The sequence below is a fragment of the Juglans microcarpa x Juglans regia genome, chromosome 8S, assembly GCF_004785595.1.
Source record: "Juglans microcarpa x Juglans regia isolate MS1-56 chromosome 8S, Jm3101_v1.0, whole genome shotgun sequence".
NCBI classification, from domain to species: Eukaryota; Viridiplantae; Streptophyta; class Magnoliopsida; order Fagales; family Juglandaceae; genus Juglans; species Juglans microcarpa x Juglans regia.
The window spans coordinates 19,789,235-19,812,403 of record NC_054609.1 but is presented as its reverse complement, the minus strand read 5'-3'; the positions used below and the strand labels follow the sequence as shown (position 1 = coordinate 19,812,403).

General features: G+C 37.1%; 2 protein-coding genes across 4 annotated transcripts in view; both read right to left on the bottom strand.

The window, feature by feature from the left end:
• LOC121243844 (probable manganese-transporting ATPase PDR2) overlaps nucleotides 1-23,169 on the bottom strand; it is a 49,059-nt gene that overhangs the window by 6,595 nt on the left and 19,295 nt on the right. For all 3 annotated transcript variants that reach the window (XM_041141911.1, XM_041141912.1, XM_041141913.1), the window contains 8 exons: nucleotides 14,682-14,761; nucleotides 14,077-14,185; nucleotides 11,354-11,482; nucleotides 10,437-10,502; nucleotides 10,238-10,309; nucleotides 9,489-9,640; nucleotides 9,216-9,327; nucleotides 9,017-9,133 (listed from right to left, as the gene is read on the bottom strand). In XM_041141911.1, coding sequence (XP_040997845.1) covers nucleotides 9,017-9,133; nucleotides 9,216-9,327; nucleotides 9,489-9,640; nucleotides 10,238-10,309; nucleotides 10,437-10,502; nucleotides 11,354-11,482; nucleotides 14,077-14,185; nucleotides 14,682-14,761 — 837 coding nt within the window. The remainder of the gene's footprint in view (nucleotides 1-9,016; nucleotides 9,134-9,215; nucleotides 9,328-9,488; nucleotides 9,641-10,237; nucleotides 10,310-10,436; nucleotides 10,503-11,353; nucleotides 11,483-14,076; nucleotides 14,186-14,681; nucleotides 14,762-23,169) is intronic.
• On the bottom strand, nucleotides 3,789-9,010 carry LOC121243846. The gene is made up of 2 exons (XM_041141914.1): nucleotides 6,457-9,010; nucleotides 3,789-4,617 (listed from the first exon to the last, which is right to left on the bottom strand). The coding sequence occupies exon 1, from the start codon at nucleotides 7,446-7,448 to the stop codon at nucleotides 6,501-6,503; it is 948 nt and encodes a 315-aa protein (XP_040997848.1). The 5' UTR covers nucleotides 7,449-9,010; the 3' UTR covers nucleotides 3,789-4,617; nucleotides 6,457-6,500.

Below are 23,169 nucleotides of genomic sequence, written 5' to 3'. Positions count from 1 at the left end.
TGGTTGGGGCGTTATGGGTTGGTGTTCTTAGTAGAGCTGGGTTGAGTTGGGTTATGCGAATGAAAGTGGTGGATCTACTAGCATGTTGGAATAGGCATTATAGTAGCTCTCAATTGGCAGCAGCATGGAGAATGATTCCTTTGTGTATATTGTGGTGCATATGGATGGAAAGGAACGAGAGGTGCTTCAACAAGAAGGAGCGAGCTGTTGAAGATATTTGGAAGTTTTTTGTCTTCTTTGCTTCAATGGTTTTCTACTATTGTACTTAAGGGAGGGAACGTTCATGAGTTTTTGTTTTCTTTTCAGGTTTCTAGAAATGTAATTAGGTGTTTCTTTTGTATACTTCCTGTATACATGCGTTTCGCCTAGTTTCATTCGATCAATAAAGTTCTTACTTATCAAAAAAAATTTAATAAGAGAAATTTTATTCAAAGTAAATAGGCATAGTCCAAGTACACATGATGTATACAAATGAGAACACCTACTTACAAGCTAAAGCAGAATACAATTAAAGCAAAACATTACAATCATTCAAATTCCTTACAAGATTCTTCACCCAAAAACTTAAAAAGTACCAAGAAAAAACTCCCTCAATTCCCCTAAAGAACGTTCACAATTTTCAAAGCACCTCCCGTTCCTCTCCAACCATAAACACCAAAGCAAGCACAAGGGGATCATCTTCAACACTGCAGTGCTGTTACTTCTCCCCACAATACCTTGCCAGCATGCAAAGAAATCTACCACACGCATAGGCATCACCCAAAAAATGCCAACCCTTGCAAAAATCTCATTCCACAAAGAAGTCACCACCTCACAATGAGGAAAAAGATGATCAATAGATTCACCATCCTTCTTACACATAAAACACCAATCAACCACCAGTAAGCCTCTCTTCCTCAAGTTGTCTGTGGTTAAAATTTTACCAAGAGACACCAGCCAACAGAAGAAAGCACAACCTTACTAGGCACCTTGGCTGTCCAAATACTTTTCCAGGGATAATCTTTGACCCCATGACAGGTTAACACCTTGTAAAAAGAACTCGCTGAAAATCTGAAATTAACTGTATGCACCCACTGCAGACTATCCTCCCTATTCTGATCAAGCTTCATCTCGTATAATCTTCCAAATAAATCAGAAACTTCACATACTTCCCAATCCTGTACATCTCTAGTGAAGTCCACAGTCCAGTGAATCAAATTGTTAGAAAAGTGATAGGAATCAGCCACTCCAGTCCCTTTATCTCTAGCAATCCTAAAAAGATTAGGGTAAACATCCTTAAGAGGAGAATCCCCACACCAAATGTCATGCCAAAAATTGATCTTTGCCCCATCCCTTGAATTTAGTATTCTTGACAAAGCTCCCCCATCCCAGACGAATAGACTTCCAGAAACCCACCCCAAACATCCCTCTTACCTCATTCCTACACCAACTCCCCCATATCCTCCCATATTTAACATCCACAATATTTCTCCAAAATGCATTACTCTCATTATGATACCTCCAAAGCCAAGAGCTTTGTTCAAAAGTCTTAAATTTCGCACTCCCAAACCTCCACAAGACAACAAGAGACGAACCTTATTCCAACTCACCAAATGAAACTTTCTTTCCTCCCCCATTTCCATCCCACAGAAAATTCTGATAAATTCTCTATTCTTTTAGCAACCCCAACTGATAAAGGAAAGAGAGAGAGGAAAGAAAGATTAATCAAGGTAACCCCCTCCTAATCTTCTCAATCACCCCATCCCAAATAGAAACTGATTTGTGAGGAGCACCCAAAGTTAGTCCAAGGTATCTCATCCGTAACGAAGCTACCTTACATCCCAAAATATTGGCCAGATCCAAAATATTCCTGACCGTACCCACTAGAACAATTTCAGACTTGGAAAGATTAATTCTTAAACCAGAGACAGCTTCAAAACACAACAGTCAAGCTCTCAAAACACGAAGGTGATCCTTATTGTAATCACATAGAATCAAAGTGTCATCTGCAAAAATCAAATGTGATACTGTAATACCATCTCAAGTCTCATCACCCACCACAAATCCCTACATAAATCTTCCTTCAGCAGCCACTTCAAGCATACGACTCAAAGCATTCATCACTATTACAAAAAGGAAAGGAGATAAGGGGTCTCCTTGCCTCAAACCCCGAGAGCTGTTAAAAAAACCAACTGGATTGCCATTCACTAATATCGAAAAATCTGGCCATCGAAATACAATCTTGAATCCATGATCACAACTTCTCACCAAAACCAAATCTCCCAAGTATGTAAAGATGAAAATCCCAATTGACATGATCAAAAGCCTTTTCCATGTCCAATTTAACTAAAACTCTAGATTTACTCATTCTTATTCTACTTTCCAAGGATTCATTAGCAATTAGAACCGAGTCAAGAATTTTTCTTCCCCTCACAAATGCTTTCTGAGACTTTGATATAATCTTGTCCATAACCACACTAATACAATTGGCTAACACCTTGGCAATGATTTTATACACCCCATTTACCAAGCTAATAGGGCAAAAATCACTCATCACCACAGCACCCGCCTTTTTAGGAATGAGAGAAATGAATGTAGTATTAATACTCTTCTCAAATTTTAGAAATGAGTGGAATTCACCAAAAACTTTCATTATGTTATCCTTCACGATGTCTCAACATGAATGGAAAATCACCATGGAAAAACCATCTGGACCTGGTGCCTTGTCCTTAGTCATACCTCTAACCACATCAAGAACTTCTTCCTCAAAAGATCTCTCCAACCAATCTGCACTCAATTGATCAATGGACTCAAACACCAGCCCATCTAACTATGGTCTCCATGAATGTTCTTCCCTAAAAAGCTTCTCATAATAACTCACAATGTGGTCTTCAATCTCCCCAATATCGGAAAGAACATTATCACCATCATGAAGAGCTTCAATAGCATTGAATCTACGGTGAGAATTTGCCATTTTATGAAAGAATTTTGTACAATTATCGCCTTCCTTCAACCAAAGAATCGGGGATTTTTGCCTGCATGAAATTTCCTCCATAAGAGAGCTTTTCAATTTCAGCATTCACCCTTTTTTTCTTCTCCTTCTCTTCATAGGAAATATTTCCCACAATCTCTTTATCTTCCACAATTTGCAACTGTTCCATAAGCTGTTTTCTTTTATTTATTTATTTATTTTTTGATCTGTAATCTAAGTATTTTATTCATAAAAGTAGGCAAAACCCAAGTAAACAGGGAGTGCACAAGAGAAATACCTAACTAGAGTTTACAACTGATAGTAAAAAGTCATGGACACTTAGTCTGTTACAAACAATGGCCCCCACCTGTTACAAACAACTGATAGTAAATAAATTCTCTTTTATTTACTACATTACCAAAAGTCTCCACATTCCATCTCTTCAAGTCTTGTCTTAGCGCTTTAAGTTTGCCCGCCAAAACAAAACTTGGAGTGCCAGAAAAGTTATAAGAGGCCCACCACCTCCTAACCCTTTCAACAAAGCCCTCATCCTTCAACCACATATTTTCAAATTTAAAATATCTTCTCCCACTTACAATGTCCCCACAATCCAATAAGATAGGATAGTGGTCAGAAACAATTTTCTGCAACCTTTTCTGCCTCACTTCCGGAAATAAGGCTTCCCAAGAAGCTGAAATAAAAAATCTATCCAACCGGGTCCATGCTCTCCCATTTAACCTTGTGAATTCCCCTCCCGCCATGGGTAAATCAACCAACTGTAGCTCGGAAATAAGATCTGAAAACTCAGACATAGTTTTAGTAATCTAAGAATCCCCGCCATGGGTAAATCAACCAACTGTAGCTCGGAAATAAGATCTGAAAACTCAGACATAGTTTTAGTAATCTGAGAATCCCCTCCTCGCTCACAGGGTAACTGAGTAACATTGAAGTCCCCACCAAAGCACCAAGGGAGATCCCACCAACAACGAATTCCCGCCATTCCATCCCACAAAATACTTCTTCTAGAGTCCAAGTTTGGCCCATATACTCCAGCAAACGCCCATTCAAATCCATCATTCACATTCTTAAAATGACATGCCACTAAGGCTATTAACCACCGACCCGAAGGCGTTAACTATAGTCATTTAGCCCCTAGGCATTCCAAGATATAATCTTGGGCTTCATGAGGAACCATTGACAGCCCTCTCCTTGCCTTTATTTCTAAAGGCACTCCCTTCCCTAGAGTTATAATTAATAGTACACTCCAATCTTTTCAACTCCCTCTCCTTTTTGGTAGCTGATCTGGCCAGAGCAGATTGACCAGCCTTTATGGCAATTAGAAGAGCTCTAAATTGTTCCTCAAATCCATCACAAGAAATCCCCACAATTCCTGATTTATTCCACCTTCCTCAACACCCAGTCAGAAGATTTATTTGGCCATTCGATACCAGGATTAATAGAAATCAAAGGAACAGTATCAGGATCTTCATTTTCATTTGAAACAAAAAACTCTCCAGATTCACCAGAAAGAGAGCCTTCACCTCCACCAATCACCATCTGTAAATCAGATAAATTGAACTGAGTACAAGGAACCTTAGAGATAGACTTCTCAACCCCCCTCAACCCCTCACAACAGACATCTTCTTCCACACTTGCCTTCCTTGTCACTAGGGCTGAGCACCGACAGTTTCGGAGTCGGAGGGCCCAACCTCCGACTCCGACTCCGACATGTAGAGAATCCGACTCCGATCCGACTCCGACTTGTCGGATCGGAGTTGGATCGGAGTCGGATTTTTTGACTTTTTTTTTTAAATTTTTTTTGAACTTCATATTTGACCCACTTTAAAAAAAAATTGTGGTCTTTCAAATTTCAATTTTCTCAAAATTACAATCCAAACTTATTAAACTTTTGATTATAATAAAAAATACAACTAAATAAAACAAGTAACATACTAACATACATTCAAAAAATAAAAAGAAAGTCATATTTTTACATGTACTCCCATCGTCCATGATTCCATATCCACATCCAACTAATCACTACAATAAACAAAGGCACCGTATACGAAATGAAGATTAAAAAAAAAGCACCTTATAGTTACTATAGTATACTATTATAATTACTATGAATCTATTTTTAATTATATTATATATATGATATATATTATTATATATGAATATTAAAAAAAAAAGGCACCGTATATGAAATGAAGATTCAAAATATAGTATTACTATTTTATATATAATATAGTATTAATATATTATACTATTAGTCTATTACTATATCTTATAGTATAATTACTAATACTATAGTATCATACTATTAGTATGTTAGTGATTTAATATTATATATATTAAATCTCTAATCTCTTATACTTGATATATATATTAATATATATAAATATTAGTAATACACTAATAGTATTAGTATATTAATATTAGTATTAGTTATACTAGTAGTGACATTAGTTATACTAATAGTTATATTAGTATTAGTTATTATTAATACTATATATTATACTAATAGTGATATTAATACTATAAATAGTTATAATGATTAGTATAACTACATTAGTTTTAGTTATAGTGATTTAACATAACTATATTAGTATAAGTTATAGTGAATCAGTGATTTAGTGTAGGTATAATACTATAAGTTATAACTATAGTCTATAATAGTATTAGTATAAATATTAATATTAGTTAAAGTGGATTACTAATAGTATTAGTATTAGACCATAAATCTAATTAATATATTAATGTATATTAGTATTACTAATATGTTTATCAAAAGGAATATGTTGAGAATTTATTAAGTCAAAAAATATAATTAATACAAGATATTGTTATACAAAATTTATATGAATAATACTTTAGTTATTATTCATTAGTATTATATGTTATTCTAAATTTATAGATTAGTGTTTATCCATTAGTATTACATGTTGATGTTATTATGCATCTTAGTGTTTATAGTATATTATATATACATTAGTATTACATGTTATTATATTTATACATTAGTAATTTAGTGTTACAACTTACATGTAACATGGTAGTAATATTATAAATTTGTAATAGTATGATATTTACATATAGTCATATACTAAACTATTATTATTTATTAGTCAATTTAGTCTATATATTATAGTATAAATATATTATTTAACTAGTATATTATTGAGTTTAACTAACTATATAAGATATAGTTGTATAAAATTTAAATGATTAATATATAGAAAAACACATATTTTTTATAAAATATGTATAAAATTGGAGGCGGAGTCGGAGGACCAAGTCGGAGGCGGAGGCGGATTGTCGGAGGCGGATCGGAGCGGAGTCGGAGTCGGTTCTTCAATGACTCCGACTCCGACTCCGACTCCGACTTCCAATAGGGAAAAAACTCCGACTCCGACTCCGACTTGTCGGACTCGGAGCGGACTCGGAGCGGAGCCGGAGCGGAGTCGGATTCGGAGTCGGATTGTCAGATTTTTGCTCAGCCCTACTTGTCACTGGACCTAAGGAAGACACCTCATTCCTGTCAATCGAATTAGAACTCAACCCCATAGTGCCCCCAAGTGAGCCTCCAGTTTCTGTCCCATCCTTCTGTCTGCATGCTCTTCCACCAGAGCCATTGTGGGTTTAGACCTAACAACGGCACAAAACTGACCCTTTGAAGAATAGGAATCAATTCGAGGAGGGCCTGAGACAAACCTACCATCGTATTGCTTCTGGGAGAATCGCCTTCGACCGTCAACCTATTTTGTGTAGAAAGAACTTTCATCGGCACCGCCGCTTGAATGGCATGTTCCTTTGATGGTGTCGCGATTGTCAAAAGCCCTTTCACCACATTAACCTTATTGAAATTCGTTGCCGGGATATGCCCAGAAGGTTCGCCCGTTGCCGTCGACCCACTCTTTGAAGACGGACCAGCCATTGGAGCTGCCGCAGGTTTGGGCTGAAACATCTCCCTTCTCAGGCTTGATTTGCTTTGAAGCCCGCCACTGATTTGGTCTTTCCGAAACACAGGCCTCTTAAGTGGGCCTCTATCTGGCCCAACTCTGTTATTAGCTTTAGAATCCTTAAGCCCATCCAACCCCCTCTTCTTCTCAATAGTAACTTCATTATATTCTTTAGAAACAAAATCTAAGCCTGTAATTAGGCCCAATCCATCATCTACTATCTTGAACAATGTGTCCAGCCTCTCCTTCCACCCCAGGAGCTCTACCCGTACGTGCCAAAATGACCCTTCAACTTCTCCTAATTTTTGCAACTTATGGGAATGCCGACCGTCAACCCCAGCTACAGGAAGATTCCTACTGATCACCTCCATCGATCTTTCCTTCTTATTTCTTGTAATCATCCCTACCTCATAATGCCTGGTATAATCTTTTCCAGATGCTTTGCTAGGGACATGAATATCACTCTCTGGATTCATCAAAGCTGACAAGTAAGGAGCTTCATGGGAAGAAGAAACCACTCTGTGAGGATAAACCATTCTCACCTCTTTTCCTTTAAGAGCCTTATTATCAGCGCCATTGTTAAAGACGCCTCTATTTTCAGAGACAAACAAAGGAACTTGAACCGACAAGTTCACTTACCTTACTTACAAAACCTTCCCATCCACTTCCATTTCTACCTTCAGGAATTGCAATGATATCCTTCCCCTTGCTCGGGGGCCCAGCTCAGCCAATTTCACAAACCTACCATACGTGTTTTGACATAGTTGGATCAGAAAAACTTTGTTTCCCTCCCTTCTAGTCCGGTAAGGTGCCCTAGTACCTAAGAACTTCAAGCATTCCTCGACCGCCTTAGCCATCCAAACACCACATCTCCACCTGAGGTATAGGGCCTTCGTGAACTTTCTACATTTCTCAACTATGCAAAATATTTCCCCCACTTCTTCTGATCACAAACAACTTCGCTTCAATCAAAACAATACACTCCATCATCCCCTAATGCCGAATAGAGTATATTATAGATATTTAATTAATCAATTGGGTATTCAGGAATCAAAATTTTGTTAATTTGATGTCATTTTGAATTATTTGATTTCTTAGATCTTGCATTTTGATGAACTCTTTTATTTTGCGCAATTCATGGAAGAATGAATCGAGGAAAAACTTTTGAATATACCAACTACAAGAAAAGATCTCATAATAGTCAATATGGGCTAGTTGTCTTGATTGGACCAAAAAAATGAAGTATCCAGGCTCCGCTTACAAAAAAACTCATTTGGTAATATATCTATGATTACGACCTTTATCATATTCTATTTTTAATCCGTAAACAGGGGTGATCTTAAACTATTTAACCAATCAAGTAATATAGGGAATACGGTGCATATTTTACAGAAGACATGACAAAATAAATTGAAAAAATAAAAAAGCCATATATGAGTTGGTGGGGGGGGGGGGGGGGGGGGGGGGGGGGGGGGGGGATTCCCGAGAGGAAAGGACAAGGGTGGAGTTAGAGAAAGAGAGTAAAACTGTTTGTATATATGTGACCTATGACGTAGAGATTTGTCCGCCTAATATGCCATGTAAGCAGGCAACATCAATAATTGCAAACATGTAACTCCATTGTCCTAATTTTTTTTTATATTTCCATCATCTTAATTTAAAAAGGATTTGTATTGAAAGATGAAATTCAAAGAGTCTTTTAAATTGAAGGATGAAGTTGGTGCAGTTGGAAGATTCGGGATGGAATAAAATGCATCACGAAAAGTTGGACTAAAAGTGTACTTTACCCTAGTTAATACAACTGCAACCCTAAATCTATAGAAACTCATACAGAAGCCAACCAACCCAGAAACAAATTAAAAAAAAAAAAAAAAAATCAAAGGCAACACTTAAAAGGAGGGTCTTTCAAATAGCAATGTAATTAAGATATCATGTAAACAATTCGAACAAGGTAGTTTCACCAAATTTGTAGCGGGTGACATGAGTGGAGTTAGTATGTCCTCATCTAAGGGAAAACAATTAAATTTCAAATTTGGGAAAACTAAGATAGGGATGAAACTTGAGAAGCGGCAATGAAAAATAACCATCTTCTGAAGAATATTACCTGCTTCAGAGCCCCAACATCATTGGTTCCATCCCCACACATCAATGTAATCCTTCCGACCATTTTGAAAGTGGTCAAGATTAATTCTTTTTGCTCAGGAGCAACCCTTGCAAAAACCTGAGACAATGATCCAGATATGCATTATCAAAAGAACACCAAGATCAAAAACAAGTTTTGCAGATCAAGTATAAAAAAAAACCTTCACATAAGGAATCACACACAGAACAGCTGAGGTCCGTTGCAACATTTCAATGCAGTCCCCACCAATACAGAGATCATAAATCTCTGATAAGGCTTCAACCTCTTTATCACTGAACAACCACATTTCTTTGATCAGTTAAAAAAGGGACAAATAAATCATAATTTGGATCAGTGCTCAATAAACAGGTAAAGCTATGAAAACAACTCCATAAAAATAGAGCCAATTATTATAAGGGATGAAAAAAATAAAAAAAAGGAGAATAACTTTCACCTGTACTGAATAATTTCTGCCTCATCAGGGGATATCCACTCATACCCATCTCCATTCCTTGCTGGCCCAAGAATCAATGCTGGTTTTGATATAATACAAACTTGGCTAGCAACATGACAAGCTGTCAAAGCTTGGTCTCCAGTAATCATCACCTGCCATTGAAAAGTGTAGGTATTTAAAAGTACTAGAGATCCATTTGAGCTGTGATCAAGCAGCTATGGGGTAAGGGGTAAGTACTAGATTGGAAAGCAAGAAGAGGAACGGGGGTTACAGGCTGGGTAGGGAAGGCAAAAAAGAAAAGGCCTTAGTAGAACCAAAAACTTCAGCCTGGAGATGACCTTTGGTCCATGCCTAAACTTTTTCTGTCATGCACCAATAACGAGCAATGAATGTATCCATTGCCATAATTTAAAAGGAAAAAAAAAAAAAAACCCAAAAACAAAGACCATTTTGTCACAAGCATGTTTTACTGGCAGCATCTTGACTGGTAGGAATAGGTGTAAATCGTGTGATCCATTTTCAGAAAGACTGGTTGTATTGCAGACCTAATTATATTGCTAATCCACTAAGATTTCAAGCATCAATGGGCCAAAACTCTGACCAGACCATTTGGAAGTTCATTATCAAACATAGCCTGGTAAACACACCAGTATTTTCATCCTTGAATTATTTGCTAGAAATTAACAGATAAACTATGCTACAGAGTCTTCCAACATTTCCTCACAAAATAGGTAAAACATATTACTTACCAAGTCATGTGATGATCCTTTTAGTTCAGACAACACACTGGCTGAATCAGATCTAATAGGACAGTTGAATACCTGGAATTTAGATTATGAACATTTACAAATAAGGTTGAGAAGTAACAACTAGCAAGCATTAGCTGCAACAACTAATCTAACAGCGAAGGATTTGTATTGCATGTGAATGAAATAGTTTGTCACTTACAGCAAAACCAGCAAAAGTAAGGCCACTCTCCACTAAATCTCTATCCAAGCTTCGAGCTTCACTAACCTTCATGCAATTAATGGACAGTAAGCAACAAGTCAAATAAACAGAACCTTAGATTAATGATTCATCAGAATGCCCAAAGAACTAATGCCTGAGAGCAGAAAAAACAGTGTGTTCTGTATAGGAAGAGTATAAAAGGTGATTCATGTGATTCTCTCTCTATAAAAGCACATTTATATTTCAATTTAGCTCCGAAGTTCTGAAGTAACATAAGTATAATAACAGTTGATGAAAACCACACCACCCAATATGATGTTTTAAATTGCCACATATCTTACTGATTAAAAAAATGTCACGTATTACTTATAAAAAAAAATGTCACGTATTAATTCCACTTTCAAAGTAAGCAGAGCAGAAGAATAAACATTTATCCTTTCCCAAAAGGGTGAGAGAAAGGGCAGCAGTGAAGGATGGTATATAAATGCAAGTGAGAGAAGAAAAGGTTCACAAAAAGGGCAAAATACACTGCACGATTTATCCTTTGGCCAGAATTGGATACATACAGACAAAACCACAACTTCTGAAAACTTGACCAAAAAATATTGTAATGGAACTTTCCGCTAGAAGAAAAAATTGAATTGTCACCCAACACCTGGCACTATATATAATCAAAACAATAAAGAAATAAGTTCCTCACTATAAACCAGTAAATATCACCTCATAGATAATGTTTGATACATAACTTGTTTCACAGGTGAAATAAAATGAGCAAATATTTAGATTCTAAAACTATGACAGAAAATATATGATGGAAAGATGCACTCAAATTCATTTCCATTTACTTGAAAAAAAGGATCACAAGGAAACTAAAATCCCCTAGCATTGGGGAGAAAATAATCCCAAAGAAGTCTTACTGCCATGTCGGGAAGGGACTTGAAAGCAAGAGATAGGACACGAGACCCTTGACGAGTATATTTCTTATATGTCTCAACATATGATGATGGCACATCAATGAGTCTACCCTGTATAGTTTCGGGAGCACCCTGCAATGAGATTTAAAACTTCTTCAAAAACAGAGAAAAAGAAAATGCCCCTACAAATTAATAGAGCGTACGTACTGAGTCTCCAAATGCCTTACTTTTTTTTTTTTTTTTTTGAAGTCTTGTATCACTAGCAAGAATATATGCCACAAGAAGTAGATCAAATATACTGAACAATAATCAGATCAACAATCAAGGGGAAGATAGAATGTTAACAAGAAGTCATATTATAGATCTCATAGTTTCTACTCATAATAAAATTAACAAATACACAGCATGGAGAAAATATGATCAAACATCATTCTTTCTAAGAAGTAAATACGTCAAGTTGATTTAAGCCAATCGTAGGCTGACTATTACCGCAAAATATGTTGCTTTCAATTATTACTTTTTTTATAGGTAAAAGTAGTTATCCACATTGCAATGAACGTTCTCAATTGTGGAAGAACAACAAAATGCAACATGACATTCAAATCAACGTGAATAACTAAAAGCTAAAGGAAAAATGTCAAATGTTAACATTTGGCATTATGTCAACGTTGATAAGAGGTCCTCTAGCTATTGGAGTAGGGGTGGTTGAGGTTCTCTTTAGCTTGGGTTCATAATGCCAAGAGAGGCATTGTGTAACGACCCAAGGAAGGCCCAATTCACATCCGCACCCATACTCCAAAAAGACTATTCAATGTTACAAGTGGAGCTCCTTGGAATCATTATAAATGGCTTATACTCCACTCTCCCAAGCAATGCCAGATCTCATTAACCACCTTCCTATGTACAATCACACAATCCGGCATATTACACATTGGCCCAATTCCATATCCTGTTGCTTTCCCTTTTGTGACCACCCCCAGTATTTATCCTGGTAGTTATCTAGTTTGCACTTCGCAGAGATGAGGGAACTGTGTGCTTGGCAATTGAGCAGGCGCTCAATGAACCCCCAATCACCTTATTAAAAAATCTTAAATCACCTTGTTAATTTTGAAATATTGCAATCTATGCCAAAACACAATGCTAATATTGCAAACTATTTAATCCTCATCATATTTTTTTTTATCAGTAAACAGGAGTTTTATTAAGAATATAAAAAGGCATAGCCCAAGTACATAGGACACATACAAGAGCGACATCCAAGCATGAGTGTCCAACATACAAGAAAATCACAGCTATTCAAGCCATTGAAATCTATTACAATCAACCCATGAAGTAGTTAATGATTAACACTCTCCCCGCTCTTTTTGCACATGCAGCACCAGTCCATTATATTTTCAAACATGGTTAAGCCCTTGTCACTTGCAAGTTAAGAGGAATCCTTAAAGTTGTGCCGTTTCATGTAATTATATTATTTAAAGAGACAAAGTAACATAGATTTAATTGTGTAAAAATGTTCATGAATAGTTGTGAAAACTTTTTGAAAGATGATTTTAATAGTTTTATAAAAGTGGTGGGGCCCATTGAGAATATGTTTGGATGTAAAAATTTTGCAGAGGGGTTTTATGGAGGGTGCAATAAATAATTTAAAATTTGTTTTTTTATCTGGCTACCGGGGCAGCCCAAGATCGAGCTGCCTCAAGCCTGCTTTTTTCCTTATTTTTTCCAAAAATATTGTTTGGGAGACAATTTTGTGTTTTTGGAATTTTTTAAAATCTTTATAAGTTTATACACTCTAGATGCTTTATGCTTAGGAACGAAAAACCTCTATACTGTCAAAACCGCCTCTAAGGGGTTTGGGGACCCAAACATGCCCTAAGAAAAATTCTTGGGAACTTTTGAAAATCTTATGGCAATATACCAAAATGCACTTGGGAAAGGCATGTAAAATGGTTAAGCATGCTTCTGACCTGAAACTCTTTATAAAATGCAGTTCCCTTTCTGATGAGTAGTATTTCGTATAACTCTCCTTAGGAACTCCTAAACTTCACATTTCTGTACCAAATATGTTGTTATTACTACTGAGGCTTTTATTATTACTACTATTAGCATTCAACATAGTACCTATGTTCACAATCTTGAATGTATAGGTTAGGTAAGTTTTATTAATAATGAAATGGGCATTACTTATAAAAAAAATGAGGAATTACCCAAGTACACATGGAGTATACACCAAATACACCGAACTAGAGAGGTTCTAAAAAAATAAGAAAATTTTGAAAGCTAAAGCTAGAGAAACATAAAAGGGCAGCCATCCAAAAATAAAGTGTTCAAAAGAAAAAAGGATTTTTTGAGATCCTCTGATGTCCTTGTGTTGTCTTCAAAGCTCCGATCATTTCTTTCTCACCAAAGGAACCACTTTAGGCATATCAGAATCATTTTCCACAATAGCCTGCTGTGATTACTCCCAAATCTACCTTTCCAGCTTGTTAATGCATCTACTATTGTCTAGAAATAACTGAGGTCAGCCAAAGAAACCAAAAAATGCTTGCCACAAAGTGCTAGCTACTTATAGTGAAGAGATGATCCACAGTTTCCTCAGCCCTTAAGCACATGCAACAGCATTCAATTACGATAATATATCTATGTAGTGATGCAAGCATCAAGTAATATGGCATACCGTATTAATATATGCATGCATACAGATTGCAGAGTTACAACCAGCATACCTTCACAAAGCCAAAAAATTCCTCCTGAATGCGAACAACAACTGCCATTCGTTTCAGGTGGGATGCAAAGTGATGTCGCTGAACAATCTGAACAGCATTGCCACTTCCTCTGCAAGTCATAACGCAGAATAAAAATGAAAAAAAAAATGCTCAAGTAATTGCCATCAAGATGGGATGGATTTTTTTGGAGGTTGGTAGGTACCATCAAAGTTGATACAACCCATGAACAGATGATCTCTTAGGAAATAAATTGCTACGTTAATCTGTTTTACTCTTGCTCTCATGTGATGGTTCCTTTTTCTTTCTTTCTTTCCTTTTTATTTTTTATTTTTTATTTTCGCTTATGTTCTTTCAAAATAAAGATATCCTGCTCAAGTTTTTTAATGCGTTTACATTGTGCTTGAATATATTTTTTCCCTGAAAGACAATACACTTTTATTCTGCACGTGGATCCAGATCCAACAATAAGGTAAAAGCGGTTGATAAAAAAATAATAATTGTCCATGTATTAGCATTCCAAACACAGATTAAAGATTCAGATTGAAGGATTACAATTAAAATATCAACTACAAAAAAGATAAGAAATAATAATGTTAAGACGTTACTTTTTTGGCATGGCCTTCTCATCCGATTTGTAACTCCAATCGATTCCCTTAAGTGCGGCCTTCTCCAAAGGATCACCTACCTACAGGGATTCATGGAATATTATGGCTACACGAACAACAATATAGAACAAAGAAATTATTTGACAAGTAACTGACAATTTTATCAATATACACAAAAGACATACCCAAGTACGCATGAAATATATAAGATGAACACCTAACTAGATATAGAAGAGCACAAAAATCATAAAAACTCAGCCTGTTATAATCTTTAGAAGATGTCTAATGGAACATAATATTTAAAAAAGATACGGCATTTCCTTAGGTTATCATGGTGAGGATCTTCCCCAATGAAGCTATCTAAGCAAAAAAAGCTGTTCTCACAGAAAACTTAGTCTGCCAAATGGGTTACCTCTTGCAGTATAAGGACCTGACATAATGGTGAACTTCTCTTTCACGGAAGAGGCCCAAAGAATCTTATCTGCACCTCCAAGACTTAATCAAATAGAGTAAAAGAGATTAAAGATCTCCACAAAGGCATCAACCTCCCAATCATGACCTAGCATGAAAAAACTAAAATTCCAGAGGGGGCCACCAGAGAACTCCAAAAGATGGGCCACTGACGCCTCATGCACATGAGCAATGCTATACACCTATGGGAAAGCTTCTTTGAGGGCCCTGTCACCACACCACACATTATGTCAAAATCTAGACCTAGAACCATCACCCACCACAAGTTTGTATGACTAGAAAAAGCCTCTCATCCTCTTCTGATATTTTTCCATGATCCCATGATAAATGGATAATTATGTTGTTTTAATACTCTTAATATAGTGGGTTGAGTGAACTTTATTTGTAAAATAAGAGTATTAATCAAGCAATGTACATTAGATCTTCCTAGCGTGTGAAATGACCATTTACACCTTAAGTAGATATAAACTTCATTTTCTCCTATCAGAAGCACTTAACTCACGTGTACATGGTCTGATTATTACTTCTATCAACTAATGGGCTGACTAGTGTTAATTGCAACTTATATGAGTTGTGGCCCATTGCAGGAGTGAAGCCAATGTGATGAGATACACAAGTCGTTCACTAATGTGATGAGATACACAAGTCTTGCGACTTGTTGAGGCATCGGGAATCAGATTCTGAAAATTGGGTTTCTGTAAGATCCTCTCGCTATTGCTCTTGTTCTGTTGTAGACACTAGGCACATCAGAACCTTGAATCAATCGAGGTGTCTCTCAGCTAAGTGTTAAAGCAAAATTTGGTTGATGTCTAGTGATGTATTTTTACAGAGTCTTGGTACATGACCTCTGAGTTTATGATTTTCAAATTGCTTTTTATTAATGCCTTGAATGGATTAATAATCGATGGATGGTACCTAGGAATCCTTGTGAAGAGTGAAGTCAAGGGAAATCTTAAAACCGTAACCCAGGTGTCTATCAAATTGTTTCTACTAATTCTGTGATTTCAAAATTCTCCAATTAAAATTATGGTTGAAACTTAGTGAGGTTATAATTACAGTTTGTGTAGAATTATAGAGAGATTTATGTTTAAGGATCTGTTAGCAATATTAGGGGCTAATATCTAGGAGATCTACAGCTAACAGATCAGTTTTTCTTATCCCATGATTTTAGGAGATTTGGTAGTCTGTTACCAAATCTGTAGATATAAGTTTCCTGTTTTATAGCTTTCAGTTTGAGGTAGTTCTGATTTCCTTTCTAGATTAGCTGTAAATATCCCTAAAATAGATGAGCATTATCATCTATATAAAGAGGGGCCTGTAACCTTATTTTCAAGATAGTGGAATCTTACTCTTTCCTTCCATAAACAAGATGGAATCAGAGCAATCTCTGAACCCTAATTCCCTCATATGACCAAATACGGGAAACGTGATTCAAGAGCTACCGTTTCCCAAATCACCTCCAATCAGGAAGCCATGGCTTCCAACAATGATTGTAACCTCATGCCCATTACAGGACACAAACTGAATGGGAACAACTATCTCCAATGGTCCCATTCCGTAATGATGTTCATATGCGGAAAGGGCAAAGATGATTATCTCACCAGAGATGCTGCCAAACCAAACAAGACGGATGAAAAGTTCAAAGTCTGGAATGCCGAGAATAATATGGTCATGTCATGGCTCATTAATTCTATGACAAATGACATTGGAGAAAACTTTCTTCTCTATGGAACAGCAAAGGAGATTTGGGATGCTGCCAGGGAAATATATTCTAACAATGAGAATACATCGGAATTATTCGAGGTGGAATGTGTTCTTCATGACTTCCGCCAAGGAGAATTAACAGTGACTCAATACTTCAACACTCTCAATCGGTATTGGCAGCAGCTAGACTTATTCGAGGAGCACAATTGGAGCTGTCCGAATGATGGAATCAGGTATAGACAAATAATTGAACGGAAAAGAATATACAAATTTTTTATTGGATTAAATAAGAACCTTGATGAAGTACGAGGAAGAATTTTAGGATCCAAACCACTACCAAATATCCGAGAAGCTTTTTCAGAAGTTCGGAGAGAGGAAAGTCGAAAGAAGATCATGATGGGATCTCAAGATTCTGTGACAAATCCTGAGAGTTCAGCACTTGTGGTGAGAGGGAATCCATCCAACAACAACAACAATCACAGACCAAAGAAAGGGCGACCATGGTGTGATCATTGTCGACGTCCTGGTCACACCAAGGACAACTGCTGGAAGATTCATGGCAAACCAGCAGATTGGAGGCCTTCCCGGTTTGCCAATGACAAAGAAGGACGAGGCAACCTTGCTTCCATGGATGAACAACCTCCACCCGAACCAACTCCCTTCAGCAAGGAACAGATAGAGATCTTGCAGAAAATGTTCAGCCAATCCTTGCCTGCACCAGCTCCCACTGTAGTTGGTACCGGATCCCTGGCACAAAAAGGTAATTTTTTAAGTGCTCTAAATGCTAACAAGGAGAGACTCAGTCCATGGATTATAGACTCAGGAGCTTCTGATCATATGACTGGAGATGAGAAGCTGTTTTCAACTTACACCCCATGCTATAAAAATTTAACTGTGCGAATAGCTGATGGTTCACTCTCAAAGGAGGCTGGTACAGGCTCGGTTCAAATTTCAGAGAACATCACTCTTGATTCCGTTCTACTTGTACCAAAATTAAATTGCAATTTACTGTCCGTTAGTAAACTCACTCGAGATCTCAACTGTGTTACTAAATTTGGCTCAAATCTGTGTGTATTTCAGGTCTTGGCCTCGGGGAAGACGATTGGCAGTGCTAAGATGTGTTCGGGGCTCTATCTTCTAGAGGTTAATGATCCTCCTCAAGGAGCAATTCATCAATCAGATTGTTCAGTGTCCAGTAGTCCTGTTTCTTTGTCTGTGAGTCAGTCTAATAATGATAGTGCAATTATGTTATGGCACTATAGGTTAGGTCATCCAAATTTCTTGTATCTTGAGAAGTTGTTTCCTTCATTATTCCATAGTAAAAATCCAAATGAATTTCAATGTGAGATCTGTCAATTCTCTAAACATATTCGCAATTCTTATCCTAACAGATCCTACAAAGCATCTCAACCTTTTTCCATGATTCATAGTGATATATGGGGCCCTTCTAGGATAAAAAATGTTACTGGTTCTCGCTGGTTCATTTCATTTATTGATGATCACACTAGACTCACATGGGTTTTCCTCATGAAAGAAAAATCTGAGGCAAACCAGATCTTCAAAACCTTCAATACCATGATCCAAACACAATTCCAAGCAAAAATTCAAATTCTGAAAACTGACAATGCCAAAGAGTATTTCAATTCCAGCCTTAATGATTATCTCATGAGTCATGGTATTGTTCACCAAAGTTCCTGTGTTAACACTCCTCAGCAAAATGGTATTGCCGAAAGAAAAAACCGGCATCTTCTTGATGTGGCTCGGTCTCTTATGTTCTCTACCCATGTACCAAAATATTTCTGGGGTGAAGCCATCCTTACTGCTGCATACCTCATAAATAGGATGCCATCTCGGATTCTTAACTTCCAGACTCCCTGTCAAATTCTCCTTCAGTCCTTTCCCACTACTCGTCTCATCTCCACCATCCCATTCAAAGTTTTCGGGTGTTCAGCTTTTGTCCATGTCCATCAACAACACCGGGACAAACTTGATCCTAGAGCTCATAAATGTATTTTCCTTGGGTACTCTCCAACTCAAAAAGGATATAAATGCTACTCACCGGTCACTAAACAATTCTATCACTCCATGGATGTCACCTTCTTTGAGCAACAACCTTATTTCCCCAAATCTGATATTCAGGGGGGACTAATTTTATCCTAGAATATCAGCTTTGGGATATTGAAGAATCACCTCATGTCTCTCATAATTCTGACCAAACTTGCCCATCACTAAATCATGAATCACTTCCTCCTCAAAATCTCTCCCTTGAGTCTTCTTACTTCCTAGAACCTCCTACTCAAGATCAAGCCAACAATCCACCTCAAAATCTGGACACACCTCAAAATCTGGACACTATTCAATCAACAAAGAGTGATGAATTGATTACCTACTCAAGGAGGAGAAAGAACCAAAAGGAGATGGAACAACAAGCATCTCTTGAGCAAACCCAAGAGTCTGACTCAAGTCCTAGACCAAGTGAAGATCCACCAGGTAACACTAATCCTGAAACTAATGATGACAGTGGCCTTCCTATTGCTGTGAGAAAAGGGGTAAGATCATGCACAAAACATCCGATATACACATTTGTGTCATATGAAGGATTGTCACAGAAGTTCAAAGCTTTTGTTGCCAACCTCGACAACATCCAAGTTCCTAATAATATACAAGAAGCTCTCGGCTCACCAGAATGGAAATCAGCAGTGTATGAAGAAATTCATGCACTAGAGAAAAATGGAACTTGGGAAATCTCTGACTTACCAACCGGGAAACGCCCAGTAGGCTGCAAATGGATCTTCACAGTAAAATATAATGAAGATGGGAGTGTTAATCGGTTCAAGGCACGGCTGGTTGCAAAGGGATTCACCCAATCATATGGAATCGATTATGAGGAGACATTTGCTCCTGTAGCCAAGTTAAACACAGTTCGGGTTTTATTATCCTTGGCTGCAAACCTTGACTGGCCTCTCCACCAACTAGATGTCAAGAATGCCTTTCTAAATGGGGACCTAACTGAAGAAGTGTACATGGAAATTCCTCCTGGATTTGAGACACAAACTACATGCAACAAGGTTTGTAAACTTAGGAGATCTCTATATGGGCTCAAGCAATCTCCAAGAGCTTGGTTTGAAAGATTCACAAAGGTAGTGAAGAAGCATGGCTACTCTCAATGTCAGACGGACCATACACTATTTGTTAAACACTCTTCTGCAGGAAAACTTGCTGTCCTCATAGTGTATGTGGATGACATAATCCTAACAGGAGACTATGAAGAGGAAATCTGCACCATCAAAAGTTTACTAGCTGCAGAATTTGAAATCAAGGACCTTGGGAATCTTAAATATTTCCTAGGTATGGAGATTGCAAGGTCAAGAAAGGGAATCTCTGTCTCACAGAGAAAATATGTCCTAGATCTCTTAAAAGAGACTGGAATGCTCGGGTGTAAGCCGGTAGATACTCCTATGGATCCAACTATCAAACTAGGAGCTAAGGAAAATTGTGCACCCGTGGACAAAGGAAGATACCAAAGATTAGTAGGTAAACTAATATACCTATCTCACACACGACCAGACATTGGATTTGCTGTTAGCATGGTAAGTCAGTTCATGAACAATCCAAATGAAGAACACATGGAAGCTGTGTATAGAATCCTGAGATACCTGAAACTAACACCAGGTAGAGGATTATTTTTTGAGAAGAACCAAAGAAGAGATATTGAAGTGTTCAGCGATGCAGATTGGGCAGGATCAGTACAAGACCGAAGATCAACTTCAGGATATTGCACTTTTGTGTGGGGAAATTTGGTCACTTGGAGAAGTAAGAAGCAGTCAGTGGTGTCAAGAAGCAGTGCAGAAGCTGAATTCCGGGCAATGGCACACGGTATTTGTGAGGGAATTTGGTTAAAAAGGGTGCTAAAGGAATTAAAAATTTCAGATGAAGAACCTATGAAAATGTTCTGTGATAATCAATCAGCAATCAGCATTGCCAAAAATCCAGTTCATCATGATAGAACAAAACATGTGGAAATTGATCGACATTTTATAAAGGAGAAGATAGAGGAAGGAATAATCAAGATGTTGTACGTGCCTACATGTCTTCAGACAGCAGACATCCTTACCAAGGCTCTATCGAGAAAGGTGTTTGATGATCTGAGTTCCAAGCTGGGGTTAATTAATATTTACCGCCCAGCTTGAGGGGGAGTGTAGAATTATAGAGAGATTTATGTTTAAGGATCTGTTAGCAATATTAGGGGCTAATATCTAGGAGATCTACAGCTAACAGATCAGTTTTTCTTATCCCATGATTTTAGGAGATTTGGTAGTCTGTTACCAAATCTGTAGATATAAGTTTCCTGTTTTATAGCTTTCAGTTTGAGGTAGTTCTGATTTCCTTTCTAGATTAGCTGTAAATATCCCTAAAATAGATGAGCATTATCATCTATATAAAGAGGGGCCTGTAACCTTATTTTCAAGATAGTGGAATCTTACTCTTTCCTTCCACAAACAAGAGTTTGTTATAGGATACATTTTTTATTGCTTGAGTTTATACTTTCATAGTTTAAACTGTCTTACCAAAAATTTCTAAATCCGAGACTATAAAATTCCATCATACATTTCAATGGCAACAAATTCTTCATTGTAAATAAATTGTTTTTTCATCACTATAAAAATTCAAAAAGAGTTTTACATATCATTTTACATCACCATATTTTACAATAAGCCTTCACAAGTACTTTGAAAATCATTTGTCCCTGTTGAATACGATCCTGGACTTATCCTTGATACAACTTGACACTTTTACACTTGGAAGCACATTTGAGACTGAGTCATCCCACCCCATGCAGTCTATGTACCTCACAAGAACACTACCCACCTCTTCTATAACCAAATTTACAATCCACCATAGCTCTGCACAAGGAGTCTCTCTCGTGTTAGTAACGCCAAAGCCACTTCCATAGAAGGGCATGATTAAACAAAACTAAGTTTTTAAACTCCCAAGCATTACTGAGAAATTGGAGAGCACAACCTGGCCCAACTAATTGAAATTTGAACTTGTCACCTAGACTACTGTTGTAGTTTTTTTGTTCAATTGGCCATGCTAGTAGGAAGAGGAAACAAAGACAGGGAATGTATTTCTCTTAAGAGTAAGATATGTAGGAAAATTAAAAATGTTACTCTTGATCAAGATGATCCTACTTCCTTTAGACAAATATATCCTCTTAAAACCAACCTATCAATGTTCAATCTTCTCAGTCACACCAACGCAAATAGACTTGTCCTTGAAAGAGAGTCCCAAAGGGAGGCCAAGATATTTCAAAAGCAAAGAGGTTTCTTTGCGCCCCAATAAGCTGGCCAGACTATCCAAGCTAAAAGCATTACCCACTAAAACCAGCTCTGACTTATCCAAAATAAACCTTCAACCCAAAAATTGTCCCCAAGCGTAAAGGACTCTAAAAGTAGAGGTGGCCCAAGTTCAATGCACAAAATATCAAGGTACCATAAGCAAACAAAAGATAGGAAATGTTAAGCACACCAAAATTACAGGCCTCCTCAGAAAAGCTAGGGATAAAACCTCCATAAACAATATTTGGTAACACTTTTCCAAGAGCCTCCACAACAATGACAAAAAATAATGAATACGACGGATCACCACATCTCAGACCATAAGAGTTGATAAAAAAGCCAACAAAGTGCCATTAATGAATATATAGACGGCACCAAAAAGATACAATCTGCTACAAAAATCGTCATTTCTCTCCAAAGCCACGTCTCCTTAGCAAATAAAGAAACTCCCAAGAAACATCATAATACGGTTCATAAATATCTCATTTACAATGCAGCCTTGGCTCCCGTGAGCTAAGCCTACAGTCAAGGCATTCATTAGCAATAAGCACAGTCTAAGATTGTTCTACCTTTGGCAAACACATTTTGTGGCTTCGAAATAATCTTATTAACATACTTGCTAAACCGATTAGCAAGGAATTTAGCAATTATTTTGTACACCCCATTCATGAGCTAATGCAGCATAAAGGCTTTTCTCAAATTTACCATAGGTATGAAAACCCTAGAATGCCCTCACAATGACTTCTCGAATCACACCCCAGCAAGCTTGAAAGAAAGCCATAGTATAAGCATTCAACCTTGGTTCTTCATCACCGTTTCTACTTTCAAGCAATTTTTTTACATGTAATTCTATTCAATCCTAAAGTGGTGACATACTTTTACAATTTTGAGGAACCTCACTCTTCAAATGACCTTTAAGAAGGGAGCATATAGCAAAATTTCAAGGTGCCTCGATACCGATGCTAAGAAATAAA